Genomic DNA, 21,401 nt, shown 5'->3' on the forward strand with positions numbered 1-21,401 from the left:
CAGTTCAATAACTGGCAGTGTTTGATTTCCTGTTTAATTCAAATTCATTTTTAAGGATCGGCAAAGGCCCAGTGCTTTCATGATACCTTTCAGTCAACCTCGGCCCACCTTGAACTCACTCTCCTCCAAAATCGTGCATAATTAGAGGCTAATACTACACAGAGCACTAGTCTGTTAAGCGTTTCAAATGCTCACAAAACACATATGCAAATCATGCTGGAAAAATTAGAATGATTCAGGAATGGGACTAAAAGTCAAGTTACGGAGGGAATGTGGGATGAGAACAGAAAACATAATGTGTAACTTGCTAATTTCAAACATCAAGGGTCTCTCCTCTTTATGCTACTTGAGAACATTTTCTATTTTAGGTAATGATTACACACTGATGACCAAGTACACCACTGAGACAAACTGTTTATCAACCATATAATATAAAAGTCAGAAAATCATGCAAGTGCCCACCTACTAAATTTGTTAATAGAGAGTTAATTAAAGCTTCTTTTTCACCTATTGCACCTGTTAATCATTTCAAAGCACATTACCTTAGCTAACTGCAAGCAGTAGACCCAGAGTAGAAATTTTCCCTAATGAAAAAAAACTCTGAGATGCTGGATCTTTTCTTCTACACTGTCAAGTGTTTACTGCCATAGGTTGTCTCTATATCAAGATGAATTTCAATAATAATTTACTCATACAGACCTTTCTACCAAAAGACGGGCTGCATGATATCCTAGGAAAAAGAATGGTAGAAGGGTGGCAATTAAGAGTGCACAGGATTTCATTAGGCGGTTCAGAGAGAGACTTCCTGGAGAGAGGGAATTCATGACAGATCTCAGAGTCACGACTGTGTTTGAGAAGGATAAGTATTCCTATGAAGGTGAAATATAGATCATTTCAGAGGATGCAGTTTTCAGAAGTTGAAAAAGTAGGCTAGGCTAACACAAGCCTGTCAGATCATGTTAACTTTCTACTGTAGACTTTATAATAAACTTTTCCTAAACTTTATACCATAGAAAATGAACAGTCAAAGTTGTTTGTGAGTAGGAAGGGGCGTCGTTAGCTGTGTACTGGGAAAACAGCAATAGTGGCAGTGGAAAGGATACATTACAGAGTTAGATGGTTATAAGGAAGCTAGTTAGGACACATCTGCCAGGGAACACATGAGGAATGAGGTCTGAATGAGGCAGCAGAGTCGGGAAGATTTACAAGGCAGATGGGCATCGAGGACAAAGGAGGATTAAGTAGATAAATCCAGTTCCTAGTCATGAGGTCTCCATTAGAGTTCCTTCAACTATACTGAGCCTTGGTTTTCACACGCTAAGTAATGATTTCATCAGTGTGAGAGAAGCATAAAAGTCATCTGAATCAGAGACTCCCACCTACTCTCCCAAGGCAGCTGACCAACACGACCATGCAATATTAACAACAGCAAGCATTTTTATATAGTACTAATTACCAATAGTATTAACAACATCAAGCATGCATCTTAAGTACCCAGAACAGTACAGGCACCTATGCAATGTGTTTTGTTATTATACCTGGATATAAAACACCTTTAATCCTCAGAACAACCCTGTGAGGTGCTAAGAGTATCCCTGTGTTACATAAAGAGAAAACTGAAGAACAGAGAGGTCCAGTAACTTGCCCAGCGTCAAACAGCTATCAGCTGGCTGAGCCATGGTTTGAACACAGCAGTGTGTCCAGAGTCCATGCTCTGAAGCACAACACGGCCCTGCTCCTGGGAATTGGTCATACTCTGAGATTTTGAAAACCCTTCTCTGTCAAACCTCATCCTAAAATTACAGGAACACAAAGAAAGAGAGGAAACAAAGGGTGAGACCAGGGACATGAGACTCAAAGGGCCTCCTAAGTCAGCAGTGATGTGGAACATGGTCAACCTGGGCATCAAAAATAGCAATTCTGGTTCAAAAGACACTGGACTTACATAAGGGGCACAGAATGGTGATGTTCCAAACCATATTTCTAGTCTCCTTCTGGATAAATAAATATTTACAAATAGGAAATATTGGGTTTAGCTACAGTAAATGCCAGAGCAGCTATTTAACTTTCAGCGTGCTATTTTGAGTGGATGATTAAGTATGCTTTTAAAGGTAGATTTTGTAATACTTTAGTCAATAATCTTCTCCCCTGTAATAGAGGTTAAAGATGTTTACCCACCTACTGTCTATTTAAGAGACCAGCTTCATCAGAACCACTCAACATGACAGGGAAGCGCCCAGTATTTTATAGTATCCACTATTAGATATCTGGAAAATAATTTCTCATACACAGGTTATAAAAATTACTTTGGTAGTTTGTTAATGGTATCTTATTTTTGGGAATTTGGAGCAAACTGCCACAGGAAAACATTAAAGTGAACATACAGCTCAACCTCTGATGTATTGATTTTCGGGTTTTACTTCAGCAAAATGCTTTGCCCACTTAAGGTTTTTTTTTTTCTTTCAACAGAACAATTTTGAAAATATTTACAGCATACAGTCTTGTTAAACTAGAGATGTTACGTATATGATAACGTTCACTACCATCAATTAATTTTACATTTGACTTTTTAAAAGTTTTAAGGTAAGTTAGTTTCCAATATCAGGACATTGTTTTGTGTCTCAAATAAACCTACGGCTTTTCATGTAATTTTATTTGTACATAGTAAAATTGCTCATACAACCCACTGCTCTACCGGAAGCAACGCACCTAAAATAGTTTTTAGTGGGAAAAAATTATGACCTTCTAGACTTCAGTCTTATATTCACTTTGCCCTGAATGCCTGAAACGCTGTTGAAAGCACTACCAACTATAAGTTATTCAGCTGTTGTAAATCACAATCAGTTTTTTGTTTTTTTGTTTTTTTTTTTTTGAGGGGAAAGGAGATCTTTTTCATGGGATGGCTCTAAGGGAAAAGGCAACCACAAAACATTTGGAGGTCAGAAATCTGGGAATGATGAAAATTTCAATATGCCTACTGCAGAATGGGGGCAAATCAGATTTCTGATTCTTATCCAGCTAAAGACTCCTGATTACAGATTCTTAAAAGTAAAATCAAGTCTCCAATCTATCGGGGGTTTCTCAGGGAAATAATATAATAACGTATAATGTTAGACTAAGAAGAAACTCCTGTGAAACCTCAGTGCCTTTTGTGGTGTATTCTTAGAAAATACCCCAAGAATACACTCGAGCCAAGACTATTCTTGGCTACACCAGTTAGAGGGCAGCAGACGTTCTAAAAAGAGACTTGTCTCTTCTGCTTGACCATGTCACCCTGATGCTGAACCATGCCTTCACGGATTTCCTACTTACCCCACTTGTCCTTGATGTTTCTTAGATGTGTTTTGTTTAGTATCTTTTGTGAAATTAAGTCTATCTGCCAACTAGAACTTTAACCATTCAGCACATACAATGGGCTTTGGATTGTGAGGCAGACGTAAAGAATTTTTACTTATTACTGAGTTGTTTTCCTAAAGATTGGAGTCTGTGTTATAAAGCAGGTTTGTGTTGGCAGACCACTTTCATTTTTCCTGAAAGTCATGTGGGTCAGGCATTATCATCCCAATTTTTGACAGATGAGGAAACTGAGGTTCCGGGAGTTTCTGAGACTTGTCAGTAAGTGGGAGAGCTCTGATCTGAATCCAAAGCACAAACTGCTTCCACTACATTATTACGAAAGCCACATGTTTCAGATTTAGAATGCATCCTTGAATTGTTCCTTCTCTTGGAATAAAGGTTTCACTTGCAAATAAGAAAGAAATCGACAATTTGATGTTTCCCATGCACAAAGGCACTCTATCGGTCTGTTCTTAGTACTGACTTACTGAAGGGATAGTTTTTCATCGTACCACAAAAATGATATGGAACCTTGCTATCTTAAAAAAAGTTCCACTTAACAATGAATGATAGATTTATGACTCACTTAATTGTTCACTTCTTGCGATTTGGGGGCTGTCTCTTTACTAAAAAATGAGGGGGTGTCTTCATTATTGACACAATTGTTCATTCTTTCAGTCATTTTTATAAACAAAAATATTGAGACAGTTCAAATTAGAGAGAACATGACAGAAGAGAAAGAATAATTACTTGTGGTTTTAACATTTACACAACTGCTGCAAACACATCAGAAGATGATCATGTTCAAATGAAATGTGTTGCACTGCATCGCACTGCGCTCCCTTTCTGCCTCAGAGTTATTAATATCTCCTCTCTCCTCCCACCCTTGAGGGTAGGGGCCGCGGCAGGCATCTCTGGGAGGCCTGCTAGTGCACTACTCACACCCTGCACAGTTAATAAATATTACTGGGACTAGATTAAACTAAGCTTTATTTTTTGCTTAGGAAGTCAAGAATATAGATAATTATAATACTAACAAGAGCCAACATTTATTACTCTAGGGCAGAAACTGTGCTAGGTGCTGCCTTGTATTGATGATCTCATTTAATTTTCACCACCAATCCTGCAAAATGGGAATTCACAGACTTTCCAAGGGTGATGTCATCTCTAAAGTAACTGGTATATCATGTATTTTTCTTGGTGATTTTATTATTCTGAACATCTGCCTCCAGAATATTTTCCCAAATTACTGCTTGAGCAAAAATTTTGCTCCATGATTTCATAGTTTTCTCTGAGTTGCTTAATACTAAAGGTTTCTTTTCCATGATTGTTATGTAAATTAATGTTATCATGTTTGAATATGTAAATTAACCACAGCTTTAGGTTTGCTATTATTACTATATTATAATAACCTAATTTGGCAGGGATTTTTTTCCCCTGCTCACACTACAAACACGACAAATCCGTTCTTTGCCATAACTAGAGGTTGTAAGCGGAGTCTAAGGTCAAAAAATCGTGAAAGGAGGGAACAGTGTTTAGTAAGACAGTTACTAAGTAGATATTAAGTTCAGTTAAAATAACTGAAATGGAGCAATAATAAATAAACCTAGTGAATACTTAGCACCCTATGGACACATCTATAGATGATAAATTGAAACTGTTTAGCCAGGGTTTTGGTACAATATAGTTTCCTTTAGTAGAAAGTTAACTAAAGGAATATATCTGATTTGATCTTTCAAATATGAGACTGTTTCATGACTATACACTCTTAGAATTGAAATTCAAGTGAAAGATTCTATATAAGTCTAACTAAAATTTAAGACTGGCAAAGGTTTGTCTAAAAACAGCAAATTATACTCTTGGCTGACAGCCTTGAAGCCCCAAAAAGTCCCTGGTAGGTAAAACATTGATTTCCAAGAGGGGTTTTTTTAACCACATCCCTCCGTCAGGATCTACTGTCTATTGATGTACAGTTTCATATCACTAATGATTTTGAAAAGAGCTTTTCCTTCAGTATTATCTCCAAATAAAATCTTATGGCGATGTCAAAAACAGGAAAGAGAGAAACCAACACTGTGCGAGGACAAAGAAAAATGCTAAGAGAAAAAAGACAAACGTTGAGTAAAACTAATATTTTAGGAGGAAATGTTAACTTCTTGAATTAATATTAAAAAGACCAAAGTTTTATTATCAATCACACTCTTAGGTTAAATCAATGGGATATGAGTGAAGAGACCAATTTTCACATTGCTTTGCTGAATATAATAGAAAGACAGGTGATAAAAAGGAATACAGCTTGTGAGGTCAGACATCATGGATATGCAAAAGGCTCTAAAATCTGCTGAAACCCTCTCTAGGGAAGTTATAATTTGAAATTTTGTTTTTCCCTCTGGAAATCAAACTCCTTAAGAATTAAGCCAAACCCAAAGGGTTGAAAGCAGATGGTGCCCTGACTTAGCCTGTAACATTCACCTGTCTCCTCTTTGACCTGCCTCTCCCACTTCAACGTTGACCCCTGGAGAATGGTGTCAAGATACTGCTTCACCTATCCTCTTCCAGGTCTTGTACACGGGAAGTTGACACTGATTTTCTTGGCAGTAGCTGATTATCACGTGCTGTAGATTCTCCAACTAGAGGACAGTATTTTTTTTTCCTTTTAATAAATCTAGATAACCTTGGTTTGGGTTAAAAATATCACTGTTACTTAATTGCATAGATAATAATAAAACAATGCTGTTGGATCTTTATTTATGTTTTGGGTGAACTCCCAAGGTAAAATGGCAAATGAGTTCAGAATTTTTATTCAGGACAATTTAAACTGACATAATACTTTAAAAGAATCCAACTATTAATTCAGATTTTTTTCATTGGCTGCTTAACAATTTTTTTAAAAGTAATATAAAATTATATTTTGATACTAACAAAAAAGTTTTCTTATTTGAGAGTAACTAAATGGTATCAATCTCCTTTTCTTGAATATTGCATTCTGAATTTGTGTTTTGTTAGAAAACAAAAATATAAACTTGTTAAAGCCAATACTTTTAAACCGAATTTTTAACCGCTTCACTGATAGTTTAAATTATTGAGCAAGAATTGCAGAAGTCTGTTTGGTTGATAAGAAAGTCAGCCAAGAAATTTTTGATAAGTATTCTCAAAAACAAATACTTGCAAAGCAATAGTACTAGTATAGAATAATTAAACATTGTATGACCTTTTCCTCTTCTCATTTAGTTCTATTTTATAATATGCTAAATTTTTCCTTTCCAATGCTAAATGAATTACAAAAAACTCATGTTAGGAAAGTTTTGGGATTATATGATCATAAAACACTGCATGTAAATGGACTTTAAAGACTTTCGTGTCTTATCGTTCATGTGAGTACTAAGTTCAGAGGCTCAAAGTTATGACCCAAAGTCTTAACTGGATGGAGTCTTTTTGGAGTCTGGAAGCCAGGTCTCCTTACTCAGCCACCGCTCAGTGGTTTGTCCACGGCAGTACACTGCCACCACCAAGTCTCCATGTATTTAGCTGATATAAATTAAGCATTCCAGAAGTGACAGTGCTTGACAACCAAATGCATAAAATAGTAAACAATAAACATCAAAATAAGGAAACAGCTGTTAGTTTCTTTTTATATAAAATTATATCTAATTTACAATAAATGCCACTTAAAATTATTAATCAATATACATAAATATCCTTCGCCTTATTGTCAAATAGCTACGTAGACTGTAGAATTCTCCTAAATGTTCAAAGAGGTTCCTAAAGGGTTTTTTTTGCTCCCCTACCTCCCTTTTTTGGTCTCAATCAGGAAACAGTATATCTTAGAGCATACTGGTACTTTTGACTCAATAAAAAAGCAACTATGTTATCCAAGTGAAAACAAAGGGTACCAAGAGGGAAGTGAATAATCCAACACAAGGCATGGCTGTGCTAACGATTATTTCTATTAAATCTAACAAAAATTCAGTTGAACCTGATCTTAAAATCATCTGTAACCACTAAGATTAGCATGTTAAAAGCTTTAATGTACGGAGATATGACAAAATGTAATTTTAAAAGCAGTGACTTTTCATTTTGTCTCTTGAAAGGAAAGGATTAAATAGTGGATGAATAACTGTCAACTGAAACCTACAAGTGTCACTATTACTAATGTATTATAATGACTTGCTGTATGTTTCCCTTACATCAAGAGCACAACCCCATCCTGTTTCTTCTTTCTCGCCACTTGCCTTCATCTCTGAAGTGACTTCAACTTAAGCAATAAGAGGGTCACTATTTTAAGAGGGAATTTGTGACGGTCTGAGGTATCAACCTCCATTTCATTTACTGCTGTATATCAGCTCTTTAGGTTTTCCATTAAGTAAGTTAAAGTTAGTAAAACTTCATTGGTCAATAGTGCTCAGCCATTTAATTAAATAATTAATGCACTATTCGTTATACACAGTATCAGAAGAATACATTATTTTTGTGAATTACAGATCAAGGGTGTATCTTTTTGTATTTAAAATTACATTATTTCTTTGAAGTGTTCTTTCTTTTTTTTCACATAAACAGTATTACAAATTTATGTCTAGAAGATCAACTTTTCCTTTATTCAGCTAACAAAAATTTACTGAATGTCTGCCATGTCCTCTCACTTATTTCTTGAGCTGGGAATACAAACTGAATAGGACACAGTTTGCCCCTAGAGGGATGAATGTCCAGGAGAGAGATGTGTGCCTAGATATTGCAATTACAATGCAAGGAAATAAATAACGTAGGCACAGGCTGCCAAGAGAGAATCAAGGAGAGGTGCATAATTCCTTTTGGAAGAGTGAGGAAAGAATTTCCTGAATGGTTGAACTGAATTCTGAGGGATGACAAACGGTGCTCAGCAGCATGAAGCAAGAGAGCTCTAGGAATGCATACACAAAGGCAAGAAGCCTTGACACTGTTTGGAAAGTGGCAGCACAATGCAGTTAAGAGCATGGACTCTGGAGACAGACTGCCTGGGTTCCACCTCGGGCCATTACTTAACCTCTCTGTGCGTCAGTTCCCCCAACTATAGAAAGGGCATTCATATGAATACATACATTAAAGGTATACTTTAATGCAAAAAGATGAGTTAATTTTTGTAAGTCACATAGTAAGAGCAATTTAAATGTTTGCCATTATTAGAGTTGGAGTGCAGGGTTTTTGATGGCAGTGGAAGAAGGTAAGAAGGTTGAAGACTGGAGAGTAGGGATGGGCCAGAGATAAGAGGCTCATGGTTAATTCTGAAAGAGCTGGGAAACCATGGCTGGATTTTGAGTATCTGAAGGATGACCTACAATTAGTTTAAGGTTTTGATAAAGACTAATGAGTCACGAGGAGACTGGAGTGGGATGCAGTGTGAAGCTGGGAGATGAATTAGGGATCTCTGGAAATAGTTCTGGAGTGTTGCTATAACCCTGAACCAGGGCAGTGGGATAGTAATGGAGAGAAAGGATTAGCTTTAGGAAATACCTTCGAGGCAAAGTTGGTAAGATTTGATGACTCACTGGATGGTGGCATGAGGGAGAGGTACAGTGCAGGGAGTGGATGGGAAAGATGCTATATTTTATGATTGAGCTGAGAGCTCTTTGGTCTCTTGGTATTTATAAGAAAACAATAAATGCCAAATTTATTTCCTTCCAAGGACTTCCCTGGTGGCACAGTGGTTAAGAATCTGCCTGCCAATGCAGGGGACATGGGTTCGATCCCTGGTCCGGGAAGATCCCACATGCCACGGAGCAACTAAGCCTGTGCACCACAACTACGGAGCCTGCACTCTAGAGTCCAAGAGCCACAACTACTGAGCCCTCGTGCCACAACTACTGAAGCCAACGCACCTAGAGCCCGTGCTCTGCAACAAGAGAAGCCACTGCAGTGAGAAGCACGTACAATGCAATGGAGAGAAGCCCCCGCTCGCTGAAACTAGAGAAAGCCTGTGTGCAGCAACGAAGACCCAACACAGCCAAAAATAAATAAAATAAATTTATTAAAAAAATGTATTTCCTTCCCTCATGAGACTATACCCTTTTTACAAGCTGAGATGACTAGATTTTGAAAAAAAATTACAGGCGAAAAAATATTTAACTTAATTGCAGAGTCTTGCCACTTGACCTCAGAGTTTCTAACTTTATCTGAGACTTTGAATTTCAATGACAACATTCAAAATTTGGAAGATATCTTCTGGCCATTTTGCTTTAGTTTTCTTTTCTGAAAATGTAGAGACATTCTGGCTGGACTTCTTTCCCTCGGTATTATGTGATTGTCTGACATCAGCACCGATATATTCATCTCTGACACATGATACTGGCTGGCATGAGAAAGAAGGGGCAGACGGCTGAGTCTGTGAGCAGGACATAGCAGCTAAGCCCAAGACTCAGTGGCATGTGCAACAGGTGTTCTGTGGAACCAGGGTTAGAAAGGGCTTCTTCCTCTATTTTTAAAAAGTGGGGAAGTAACTCTTTCATAACTATACAGAAACTGTGACAATTATATGCTCATGGCTACAAGATACAATTATCAAAATACAAGGTTTATTATCATCAAGTTGGAGCAACTGAGTGCTTCTTTTATTCCCTTCCATTTTTGAAGTAGAAGAGTCTTGTGCTACAGCAGAGGTCCTGAAGCAGGGGGATGAATTTGCTAAGCCTTTAAGATTTTTTTTTTAGTTCAGTGACGCTATAGGCTATATGTGGCTAACTTGTATGCTTACAAGATTGAGTGTCTTCTTTGTCCCCGGAGGGCCATGTACCTTAGTGGACTGTCAGGGAATTGACAATGACAGCATAATTGAACAACAACACTTATTTTCAACATAGAATTCTAAAGCATTCTAGCTATTAAGCAGTAACAAGAGGCCACGTTCATCAAAGATGAGTGACCCATCCCCTCAACCCCATGCGTTTTTGTTTTCTTTTTACTACTTCTAATAACTTTCATCACCACTACTGGCTGTTCCCACATGAGCAAGCAAACTGATGTATCGAGATACTGGATAAAATACCATAACATCGAAGCCATTTTTCTTATTTATCTTTTTCTTGGTCTTTGAGACAATCCAGTTTTCAGCCCCCATCACGCTCTCTAGCCAGTGTTTGACAGAGACTTGAATCCAAGCTACAATGGTCTAGCTTTGATCTGGTCCTGTAACTTTCGGACTACAAACCATACAGTATTTTTTGAGGGAAAAAAAATGAGCACTTTGCTTCAATGTCCAGCAAAATAGTATATTCAGTCTACTCATTAATTTGAATCTACCTAATTTTTTTTTTTTTTTTTGCGGTACGCGGGCCTCTCACTGTTGTGGCCTCTCCCGTTGCGGAGCACAGGCTCCGGACGCGCAGGCTCAGCGGCCATGGCTCACGGGCCCAGCCGCTCCGCGGCATGTGGGATCTTCCCAGACCGGGGCACGAACCCGTGTCCCCTGCATCGGCAGGCGGATTCTCAACCACTGCGCCACCAGGGAAGCCCTATATGCCAATTTGTTAATCTTCTTTCTTATAATTAGCAGGCTATTATAGTCGAACCCGGCAAAATATTTTAATTAGGCTGTCCATAGATATTTCAATAAACTTGAATTTTTTTGACATTTCAAACATAACCTTATGTTATCATGCCTGCCTCCTACTATTTTAAATGTAGAGCATGTTCCCGCTGCAGGAATTACCATGGTTACTTGTTGTGCCAATAGTGAACTGCAGTTAGCATCAGAAAGTATTGTCCTGTCTTACCGCTGTGTTGAAAATGACATCAATATCTCAATAATCACAATTATATGAATTAATATGGAACCCTGGAGAAGTGTGACCAGGAGGCAATTGGCCATAATGGAAGAAGTTCTTAAGAGCTGAACTATATTTAAGGGGCTTTTTCGCGGGGTCCACTGTGTTCATATTCTCTAAGAACTCATTTTAATGCCAAATATGGTTTTATTTTATTAACAGTATTGTGGAAGGGTTATAATCTCACTCCTTCCTTTTCTTTATGTATTCTCCTTTTGAAGTGTAAAGAAGTTTGGTACTTTGTGTAGAAAGTGATTCACATTTAACGTGAAATGATTAACAAAGAACACGATCGGCAAGGCTTGTTAAAGGTACTTTTGTGGCTACAGATGGTACCTAGGATTAAATTGATTGGATCAGAACCCCCAATTCTGATTATGTTGACTAGCTGAAGTTTTATTAAGGAAAGGTCTAGTTAATAAATAGTCTTCTGAGTTACTATCCAACCCACTCCTGCTTCATAAAAGTGCTTTAGAAATTCTTGGGGCCATTTTCCCATGCCTCTCACTGATCTCTCAACTTGACTTTGTTCAAAAGACTTCCTTCTGCAAATCACCAAGTAAAGGAACCCTAAACAATGAAACATACTCTAGTACTGAAGTCTCCACTCACCTGCACTGGTGCCTGCACCGGATGTGAGGTCTCCACCCATCAGACCACCTATGGATGAAAGAGGAAGATCAAAAGGAGAAAGGCTAAAAGGCCCACAGAGCAACACACTTTACCTTTAGCAACCTTAGCATTTGGTCCTCACCCAAGAGTCCTAAATTTGTCAAGTACTACCTAGGTCAGATGGCTGATATTCGTTTCACTGTGACATGCTGTGGTCAAACATTAAAAATACAATCACTGACTGACATTTTGCAGAATCTTTCTTTCTAAGAAAGATTACATTTAAAAAGCTAGCCTTTAGGACTTCCTGGTGGCACAGTGGTTAAGAATCTGCCTGCCAATGCAGGGGACACGGGTTCGAGCCCTGGTCCAGGAAGATCCCACATGCTGCGGAGCAACTAAGCCCGTGCGCCACAACTACTGAGCCTGTGCTCTGGAGCCCGCGAGCCACAACTACTGAGCCCACGTATCACAACTACTGAAACCTGTGCGCCTAGAGCCCGTGCTCCACAGCAAGAGAAGCCACCGCAATGAGAAGCCCGTGCACCTCAACGAGGAGAAGCCCCCGCTCACCGCAACTAGAGAGAGCCCACACACAGCAACGAAGACCCAACACAGCCAAAAATAAATTAAAAAAAATAAATGAATAAATTAAAAAAAAATCTAGTCTTTGAATGGTCTCTAAATTTTTATCATATTTCCAAGTCTAGTTTTCCCTAAGGTGATATTTTCTAGAGAGTGAAGGAAAAGAGTAAGGTTTACTCTATGCTCAAATAACCATATATTTGATGTTTAATTCTTTGTAAGTGTATTTTATACAATTAATTCTGTGCAATGCTAATTGTCTAGAACTTTGGTCATTTCACGAATCTTCTAACAGTGAATGATCTCATTTACTATCCGGATTTTACTTACTAACACAATAAAACAGGTTTTACTGACTACAAATTTAGAAACATATGTTTATTCACTGTTAGCTTAAGAAAGTAGGTTAAAATTTGGCAGTGTATGTTTATGAGAGTTGGGATGTTTCAAAAAGATACTGAATATAATAATTATTTTTACTTTTTAAGGAACAAAATTTAGCCAAAAGAACAGAATATCAGCTAGATTATTCTCTAATTGCTATAATTATTATTTGGTTCTGGGTTTGGAATTAGAAGAAACTGTTCATTACATTTTAGGAAAATGTTTATTATTTCCAATCAAATAAATATTTTGGAAATAAATGGATTTTTAAAAACAAATGAGCATGAGTTCATCAAATAGAAGATTCAATAGCATTTGAGTATGATCTGAAAGGAATACATATGGTTATTGAAAACGCTTATGAAAAATTTCAGCATATTCAGAAGTAGAAAGAATAGCATAAGTTGTTTATACACATCTCTCAGATTCAAGATTTATCGTTTTTTTTAATGTGGCTGATTTTGATTGTATTCTCCACATGAAGTTTCTGTACTAAAAAAGTAACACATGTTTAATTCTAATTAGAAGGCAGATAGTCAAATATTCTAAAGGAAAAATTCTGTGAATAAATCGTTTTTAATAAAAAGTGTGTCTAAGACATTAAAACTTTCCTATTAAGTGCTTTTAAAGAAATAAAATGTAAATATATAATGATTTGCTGTATGTGATTCAGAAATACAATGACTTTTTGGTGCTTATTTTAGAAATATGAAGGAATTGTTTAGTTATATTCAACTCACATTTATTTAGTTCTTATGGTGAGTCTGACAAATCAAGAGGACATTCTTCCCTTCAAGGTTCTGTAAGTTCAGTGGGGAAATGGACACATACTCAATACAGTACATCATATTGTGTATCGTTTGATCTGAGTACTAAAAATGGTCGAACTTTTCCTGAGCGATGATTTTTCTCTGGGACACTATGAATTGTATAACGGTAAGCGTCTCCTAGAAGTGCAGACACACATTTGTGGCAGGTGTATACGTCCTTGTGATGTGCTCTTAACTACTGACTTAGTTTTGTTTTTAATTCACTGTTCTTATAAATTATGCTATCCTATCACATTTCTTTCTCTGCCTTAAATCCTTTTGTGCTATGTTACTGTATAAATAAATAAATATCGACCAAAATAATAAATAACTGAGATAAATGCTATCAGAGGACACAGGGGAAGGTTTCACAGAAGAGGTGATATCTGGCTAGGAGGAAGAGGGAAAAGGGCATTTTAGGCAGGAGAAGAGGAAAAGCAAAAGCATGGAGACAGGATATTTGATGTTCTGTTTGAGAAAGTATGTGGTTAAAATATAGCCAAATGAGGAGATTGGTGACAGATAGGCTCAAAGGATAAACTGCAGATTATGAAACATTCTGAAAGATATTCTGAGTTAGGTTTTATCATGTGGAAGACCTAGCTGGGGATGGTTATTAAGCAATGAAGGGACATAAGACATGGAAAACTGGAAAACGCGACATCTTGTAGGTAAGATAGCCTTTTTTTGCCAAGGGTGGCTCCTTCCAATGGTTTGTTACCATTGCGTTCTTATGAGAACATACCTGTGTTACCCGCACTCGGTGGTCGATGTGTTACACCAGGAGACATACTATTCCTCTGCAGAGAAGGGTGGGCCAGTGGCAAAAGGTTGGGGTTCCCCAGTGAGCTGACGGGGTTGCTGTATACCAAACTGTTGTGGCTGGACACTGGGATGGAGACTGGCATCTCAAAGTTGGGAGGTGGAACAGCCTGTAGGAGCAGGAAAAAAACCCACGGGTAAATGAAATGAACAGAAACAGAGCCCTCCAAGTACAGACAGCTTTTACTTTTCTAAGAAAAATTTCAAATTCCAAACTGCTTGGTGTCTAGAAGACCATTAAGAAGAGGTCTCAGGATGTGCGGATCCTAAATTGATTTCTTTAATGTGCTTAGAATGCCTTCTTTGCAACTATTAGAAAACGTTTCACTTTTGTTTCAAACAAAGCCCCATTTCATTAGACTCCGTTGTCTTTGAATTCCGGTCTATTAAGTAGTGATTGTTCATCTGTGATATCTGAATCTGGTGCCAGAAATGACTGCAAGATCAAAGGTATATGATTGTGAAGACTTCACAGAGAAAAAGGATTAAAATGCAAACTGGAGCCTTTGGTTTATTTGCTTATTGAAGCATATTTATGCAGAAGTTTAATGATATAAAATCATCTCCAGGCGTGTGAATAGCACATATACTTTAATTATTATTTTTAAAAGTCTGTCTTTTGAAAGTTAACTCTAAAGATAATAGACATTTTAAGATATAGGATTCAACAGAGCATGTATCATTCAATAATTCATATTTTAACCTGATAGTTCAGAACGTATGTTACACTTCACATTTTGGGATATACTGACACCGACAAATGGCAAGACCTATGTCTTCAATGAGAGAGCTGCAAGCATTTAGTGAACCGAGGCTTTGTGGATGTCTAGTTAGAGTAATTCAAGTCCCAATCATTGATTTTTTGGTATTATTTTGGCAATTTAATCCAAACATGCTTATTTTTCTGCTTGCATTAGCTAGATAATCATAGTTGTAATTCCCTCCCTCTTTTTCTTCGTTTGTAACATTATAAATGAAAATACTGTTTCCATATATTGCCAGAGGACTCATGATGTCAGAGCATACAGCATTCTTAATATAAAATGGACATATGTATGTGTATGTGTGTGAATCTAATATGTATACTAGGGTTTATATAGAACATTCCCTCAGGGAGTCTCTAATGAGCCACTGTAAAAATTTAAATACATAAGTGCATATGGCTCAAAGTTTTCTTTTTTTACTATTTTTTTCTGTAATCCTAACATCAAGTTTTGTTTTGTTTTTACTGGTTCATTGGCTGGCCTGCATCATACGTTGTGCTCTGCAATAGTTCTTTGTTTATCCTGGTGATAATTACAATACTGTCCCCTTTCTATGCTTCTGCTCCTTTTTTCTTTATTTTTCCTATTTGTCTTTTCTTCCCTGATCTGGACATGGCGATACTGACGAGAACAAACGTGTCATAACTCTTTTCTTTTACATGTCTTTGATTCTTCATTTTTTAGAGGGAAATAAAAATGTTCAAGTGTTATGTTAACATAGTCATTTTTTTTATTAGGCTTTATCTGTTGTAAACAGGGTAACAAAAACAATTTTGGATAAACACCATGATATAATCGAACATGAATGTTTGATAAGACATCAAAGAATGAATATATCCAATTCCCAGAGTCTTTAAACAACAAAAAATATTAGTGTATGCTGTAAAATAAATGTCTATACAGTCAATAAAATATTGCATTCCTTTATTAAAAGGCCCAATAAGAATTACTCTAGGGCTTCCCTGGTGGCTCAGTGGTTGAGAGCCCGCCTGCCGATGCAGGGGACACGGGTTCGTGCCCCAGTCCGGGAAGATCCCACATGCCGCGGAGCAGCTGGGCCCGTGAGCCATGGCCGCTGAGCCTGCGCGTCCAGAGCCTGTGCTCCGCAACGGGAAAGGCCACATAGTGAGAGGCCCGCGTACCGCAAAAAAAAAAAAAAAAAAAAAAGAATTACTCTAGCACACCTAAGAAAACGAAGTAGCCTTCTAGGTTTTCACCATTTGCCCCTCCACCCTCTTCACTGCTCTGGGTCCAGAAGGCTGATGCTCCAGACTGTATCCACCAGATTCCCCTGGCCCTCTGGCTTTGGCTGGGCCAGTGGAGGCACCGTCAGAAGTACAGAGAGTAGGAGGAGAGAGGTCAGGGTTGTCTTGTACTGTAGCATCCCTCTTGCTGGGCCACAGGATGGCAGAGGCTGCATTCCCCTAGTGAAGGTCACGCCCCTTTTGGGGCCTCTCTCCTATAGACATAGATCTAACTGTGCTCCGGTAACTTCTTCCTCTTCTTGTACCTTCAGATCTAGATGTGGTAATAGCTTCTAGGTTGTAAGCCCTAATGTACTTCACTATTTCTCGAGTTTCCCTGATCTCTACCCATCTGTAAATAGTCCCTTTATTAAACTCTCTTCAATTACCCTTTTGAATTTGCCACCTGTTTCACACTGGAGCCATAATAGTAACTCTCCAGATCTAGAATAGTGGTGCTCTATACAGGTGAATTATCTCCTTAGGGAGCATTTTGGAAATCTGTGGGTGTCACAATGATTGGGGGGCATGGCTGGTATTTTCCTGGTGGGTAGGTATGCTGTATATTCTATTACACGTGGGACAGTTCTACACAACAAAGAATTGTCTCTTACCCCATCCAACTTTCCAATGTCCCACTGGACATTCATGTGGGTGAAAAAACTATTTAATAATGATCTGAGTCAGAACTAACTTTGTTCTGCAGACACAAGGTATTTTTAGTACACCGAAATGCAGATTTTATTAAACACTGAAATTCCCAGAAATGCAGTTACTGTGTGTGGTGAGGGAATGTTTCACTCTGTTTGGTGTGGGACTTTATTAAAAATTATTCACTACTTTGGAAAATCATGTCATCCATGACAATGCTGCTCTTGTGACTTTTGTTGTAAATACAGCACACTGCTTTCTCTTAACTCACTCCATTAAAAAATTTTCCTCACCACTTCACTGAAAATGCTCATGTCATAGTCGTGAATAACCTTCAGGTTGCTAAATCCAATGGTAACTTCTCAGTCCTCAACTGGGACACAGATGGTCACTCCTTGATAAACTTCCACCCTTTCCATGGCCCTGAACTTTCCCTCCTATCTTTTTTTTTTTTTTATTTTTGCGGTACGCGGGCCTCTCACTGCTGCGGCCTCTCCCGTTGCAGAGCACAGGCTCCGGACGCTCAGGCTCAGCGGCTGTGGCTCACGGGCCCAGCCGCTCCGCGGCATGTGGGATCCTCCCAGACCGGGGCACGAACCTGTGTCCCCTGCAGCGGCAGGTGGACCCTCAACCACTGCGCCACCAGGGAAGCCCTCGCTCTATCTTGATAGCTGCTCCTTCTCAGTCTTCGCTGCCGGTTCTTCCTCTTCTCCCTGCTCTCTGAATGTAAGAGTACCACAGCCCTTTTTCTATCTCTAGCTCAGATCTCTCTCCTGACTCCAGCCTTGCATATCCAGCTATACCCTCAATATTTCTACGTAAATGTCTGATAGACATCTCAAAACTAGCTCCAATGTAACTCTCCCCATCTCCAGCTGATGACAGCTCAATGCTTTTGTTTGCACACAATAAAATCCTTGGAGTCATCCCAGAATCTTCTCTTTCTCCCACTCCCCACATCCAGTCTACCAGGAAATCCTACTGGCTTAAATTCCATATAGTCTCCAACCACCTCTCACCTTCTAATGGCTGGTTGTAGCACCATCATCTCTTGCCTTAATCACTGCAGTCACTTCCTAATGGTCACCCGCTTCTATCCTTGCCCTCCCTTCTATTTTCAACTTTGCAAACAGATCCCTTAAAAGCATAAGTCAGATGATGGCACTTCTCTATTCTAAACCCTGCGAGAGCTCCCATCTTAGTTGGAGTAAAGCCCAACTTCTTCCAATGTTCCACAAGGCCCTATAAATTCCAGTTTTTGCCAGGCTCCATTACTGATTTCCTATCATCCTCTTCCTCCCTGCCTGCCTCATTCCTGTCTCATTTCTCTGGCTAACTCCCATCACTTCCTTCCTTCAAAATCTGGTCTTTTCCATAAAGAACAGACTTGTGGTTGCTGGGGGGTGGGGTGGGGGGTGGGGGCTGGGGGGCGGTGGGGCTGTGGGGAGTGGAGGGAGTGGTGGGAGGGAAGGATTGGGAGTTTGGGATTAGCAGATGCAAACTATTACATATAGGATGTTTAAACAACGTGGTCCTACTGGATAACATAGGGGACTATACTCAATATCCTGTGATAAACCATAATGGAAAAGAATATGAAAAAGAATATAGGTATAACTGAATCACTTTGTTGTACAGCAGAAATTAATACAACATTGTAAATCAACTATACTTGAATAAATTTTAAAAACATCTGTTCTTTACAAGGAAGCCCACCCTGACTACTCTACTTAATCCTGCCCCTGCTCCCCGCATCTCCTGATCTCTTTCCCTCTCTCTTCTTTCCCTCTTTTTACAAGATCAGTTAAGGTGTTGGTCAAATAATGTTCCCTTTCATCAAGGTGCTAAAGGTCTTTTGCTATGAAGTAGTACATACCCTAGTCTACTTCTTATTATATTAATTGAATATTTTTATTCAAAGAAGAATGTTTAGGAAGATACTATATTAACATAAAAAAGTACAAACTTACAACTTACTGTATATTATTTTCTGAGCAGACACTATACTATAATTCACATACATGATAAGACTCAACCATTTCAACATCCCTTCACTATAAATATAATCCTTCCTTTTTAAATTGGTGAGATTAAGTAAGTGGCCCAAGGTCATCTAACTGGTGACTGAGCCTATTGGTTTTGCTACTAAATCACCATGCAACACAGTATATGTTTTTGGATAGAAATAAAATATTTCAGTCAGAAATTATACTGTGAGGTGAGTATGGGCTGCATATTAGTAGCTTATTATTTATGAACCACAAACATAATGAATTAATTGGATTCTCACGGAACGTGGCTGAATGTCCACGGTGGGGTACATGCTTATGCCCACTGATGCCAGGGTGTGACGGAGGGCTTGGGGAAAAATACACCCTAAAGACTCCTATCATTCATATTTACTCAGATTTGGTATTTTAAAGCTTTCTTTTGGTTACAAATGTTTTAATCCATATTCACTATTACTACTTATAAATGTTTACCTGGGAACCTAAGGATCTGCTGTAAAACTACTTCTCCCCTGAATATTCTACAGAATATCGATTGTGTCTCAGTAGAGAGCAAAGCCAATACCTCCCTCCTCCCCCATGCTATGTCCACATCCAAAATAAACAGGATGATTCATAATCATTTAATAAATTCTGAACCAGTCTACTAACCAATTTAGTGAAAGCCTCCCTACTCCTTTCTTCCTCTGACCATCATCCCCAAGAGTTACTCAGTTTCCAGAATTCTGGACTGTAAACAATTTGATGAGAGTTATTATAAAACTCTCTTGTGATTGGCTAAACAGAAGTCAGATATAATTCTGATATCAGAGCATACTTCAAAAATTCACAATTCATAAAATACGGTAACATCTGTTGCATTCTATCTTTTGCTTTGTTTCCTTATCTGTATCAGGAACTGGCTAAATAATTTAAAAATCAAATTATAAGCTTAAATACGACCATAGTAAGGTGTTTCAGGGAATGAGGAAGAACATCAGCCTTTGTATCAGAAATCTCAGCTGCAGTCCAGGTGGTGTAATAAAAAGCAACTTAAGCAGGCAAGTCATTTACTCTCCCTCGAACTTATGTGGGACCTGAAGTGGCTGCATCCATAAAAGAGACCAACCAGCTCTAGATGCTTTAGGAAATGCCAAGGCTATAATAATGTACCCATGCCTATTAGAAATTGGCATTTTTCTTTTTCTTCTTGACTTTTCAAAATTAAGGAACTTAAAAGCACCTAAATTTTTTAAATTTTTGTCTAAAAAGTGAAAGCCAAAAAGTCATTAAAAACTCCAAACTTGCAAAGATTTCAGGGCCGGGCTTCAAATTTTAGAACCCTCAAGATAGGAAGGAAGAAGGAATTTGGGGTGATTAAAATGCTATAGGTAGGACTGGCTGTATAATTTGCAGGGCTCAGGGCAAAATGAAAATGTGGGGCGCTTGTTAAAAAATTACTAAGAATTTCAAGATGGTGACAGCAGAGGATTTAACCAAGTGTGGCCCTAGGCTAGCAGGGTCCTGCGTAACTGCACAGGTCACACACCCATGACGCTGGCACTGGCTTTTTCATATAGGCATGAGAGCTAAACAGCTTCTAGTTTCTATCCCTGAACAAATTGATCATGGTTGCCAAAGTGAGTCATCGTGGTCAAGAAAGGTATCAACTCTTATCCAAACCCCATGATTTTCCCAAACTTACCACAAGGAAAAGTCCAATAAAATATTTTTAATAAAATATTTTTACTTAATAGGCCCTCTTTCATTCAATGTGAATGACTGAACTGAATCCCTTTTTTGGGCCACTACTGACACCCTAAACTTTTTTTTTTTTTTTTTGCGGTACGCGGGCCTCTCGCTGCTGTGGCCTCTCCCGTCACGGAGCACAGGCTCAGCGGCCATGGCTCACGGGCCCAGCCGCTCCGCGGCATGTGGGATCCTCCCGGACCGGGGCACGAACCTGCGTCCCCTGCATTGGCAGGCGGACCCCCAACCACTGCGCCACCAGGGAAGCCCACCCTTAACTTTTGATCAACCATTACCAGGCTGCTGAGAACTAGCAGAGAAAAGAAGCCCACAATGCTGATGACTAGTGACTACCGTGTGCTGGTGTCCAAATCCCCTCCGGGCTGCCCCGCGACGCTGGCCTGGGCTCGCTACCCGCTCCATCCCCAGTTCCTCACCATATCTACACCCACGTCACTCTCTCCCAAGCCCCTGCTCCCCCATCTCATTAGCTATAGAAGCTGAATTCAGTATAAAAACAGAGGTCATTAGGTGGTCACCCCCTCAATTTCCCTCTCCCACCTACCACCCTGACTACATCTGCAAATCCTTCCCGTTCCCATCCCAGCCCCCTTCCCTTCCTTGAGAAGCTTTGCCATTTTATCCCCATTGCACCTACACGTCC

General features: G+C 38.9%; 1 protein-coding gene across 16 annotated transcripts in view; it reads right to left on the reverse strand.

The window, feature by feature from the left end:
* MEF2C (myocyte enhancer factor 2C) overlaps positions 1–21,401 on the reverse strand; it is a 149,840-nt gene that overhangs the window by 18,728 nt on the left and 109,711 nt on the right. For all 16 annotated transcript variants that reach the window (XM_073802284.1, XM_073802287.1, XM_073802285.1 and 13 more), the window contains 2 exons: positions 14,265–14,451; positions 11,742–11,789 (listed from right to left, as the gene is read on the reverse strand). In XM_073802284.1, coding sequence (XP_073658385.1) covers positions 11,742–11,789; positions 14,265–14,451 — 235 coding nt within the window. The remainder of the gene's footprint in view (positions 1–11,741; positions 11,790–14,264; positions 14,452–21,401) is intronic.

This window comes from Tursiops truncatus, chromosome 3, assembly GCF_011762595.2.
Source record: "Tursiops truncatus isolate mTurTru1 chromosome 3, mTurTru1.mat.Y, whole genome shotgun sequence".
Taxonomy (NCBI): domain Eukaryota; kingdom Metazoa; phylum Chordata; class Mammalia; order Artiodactyla; family Delphinidae; genus Tursiops; species Tursiops truncatus.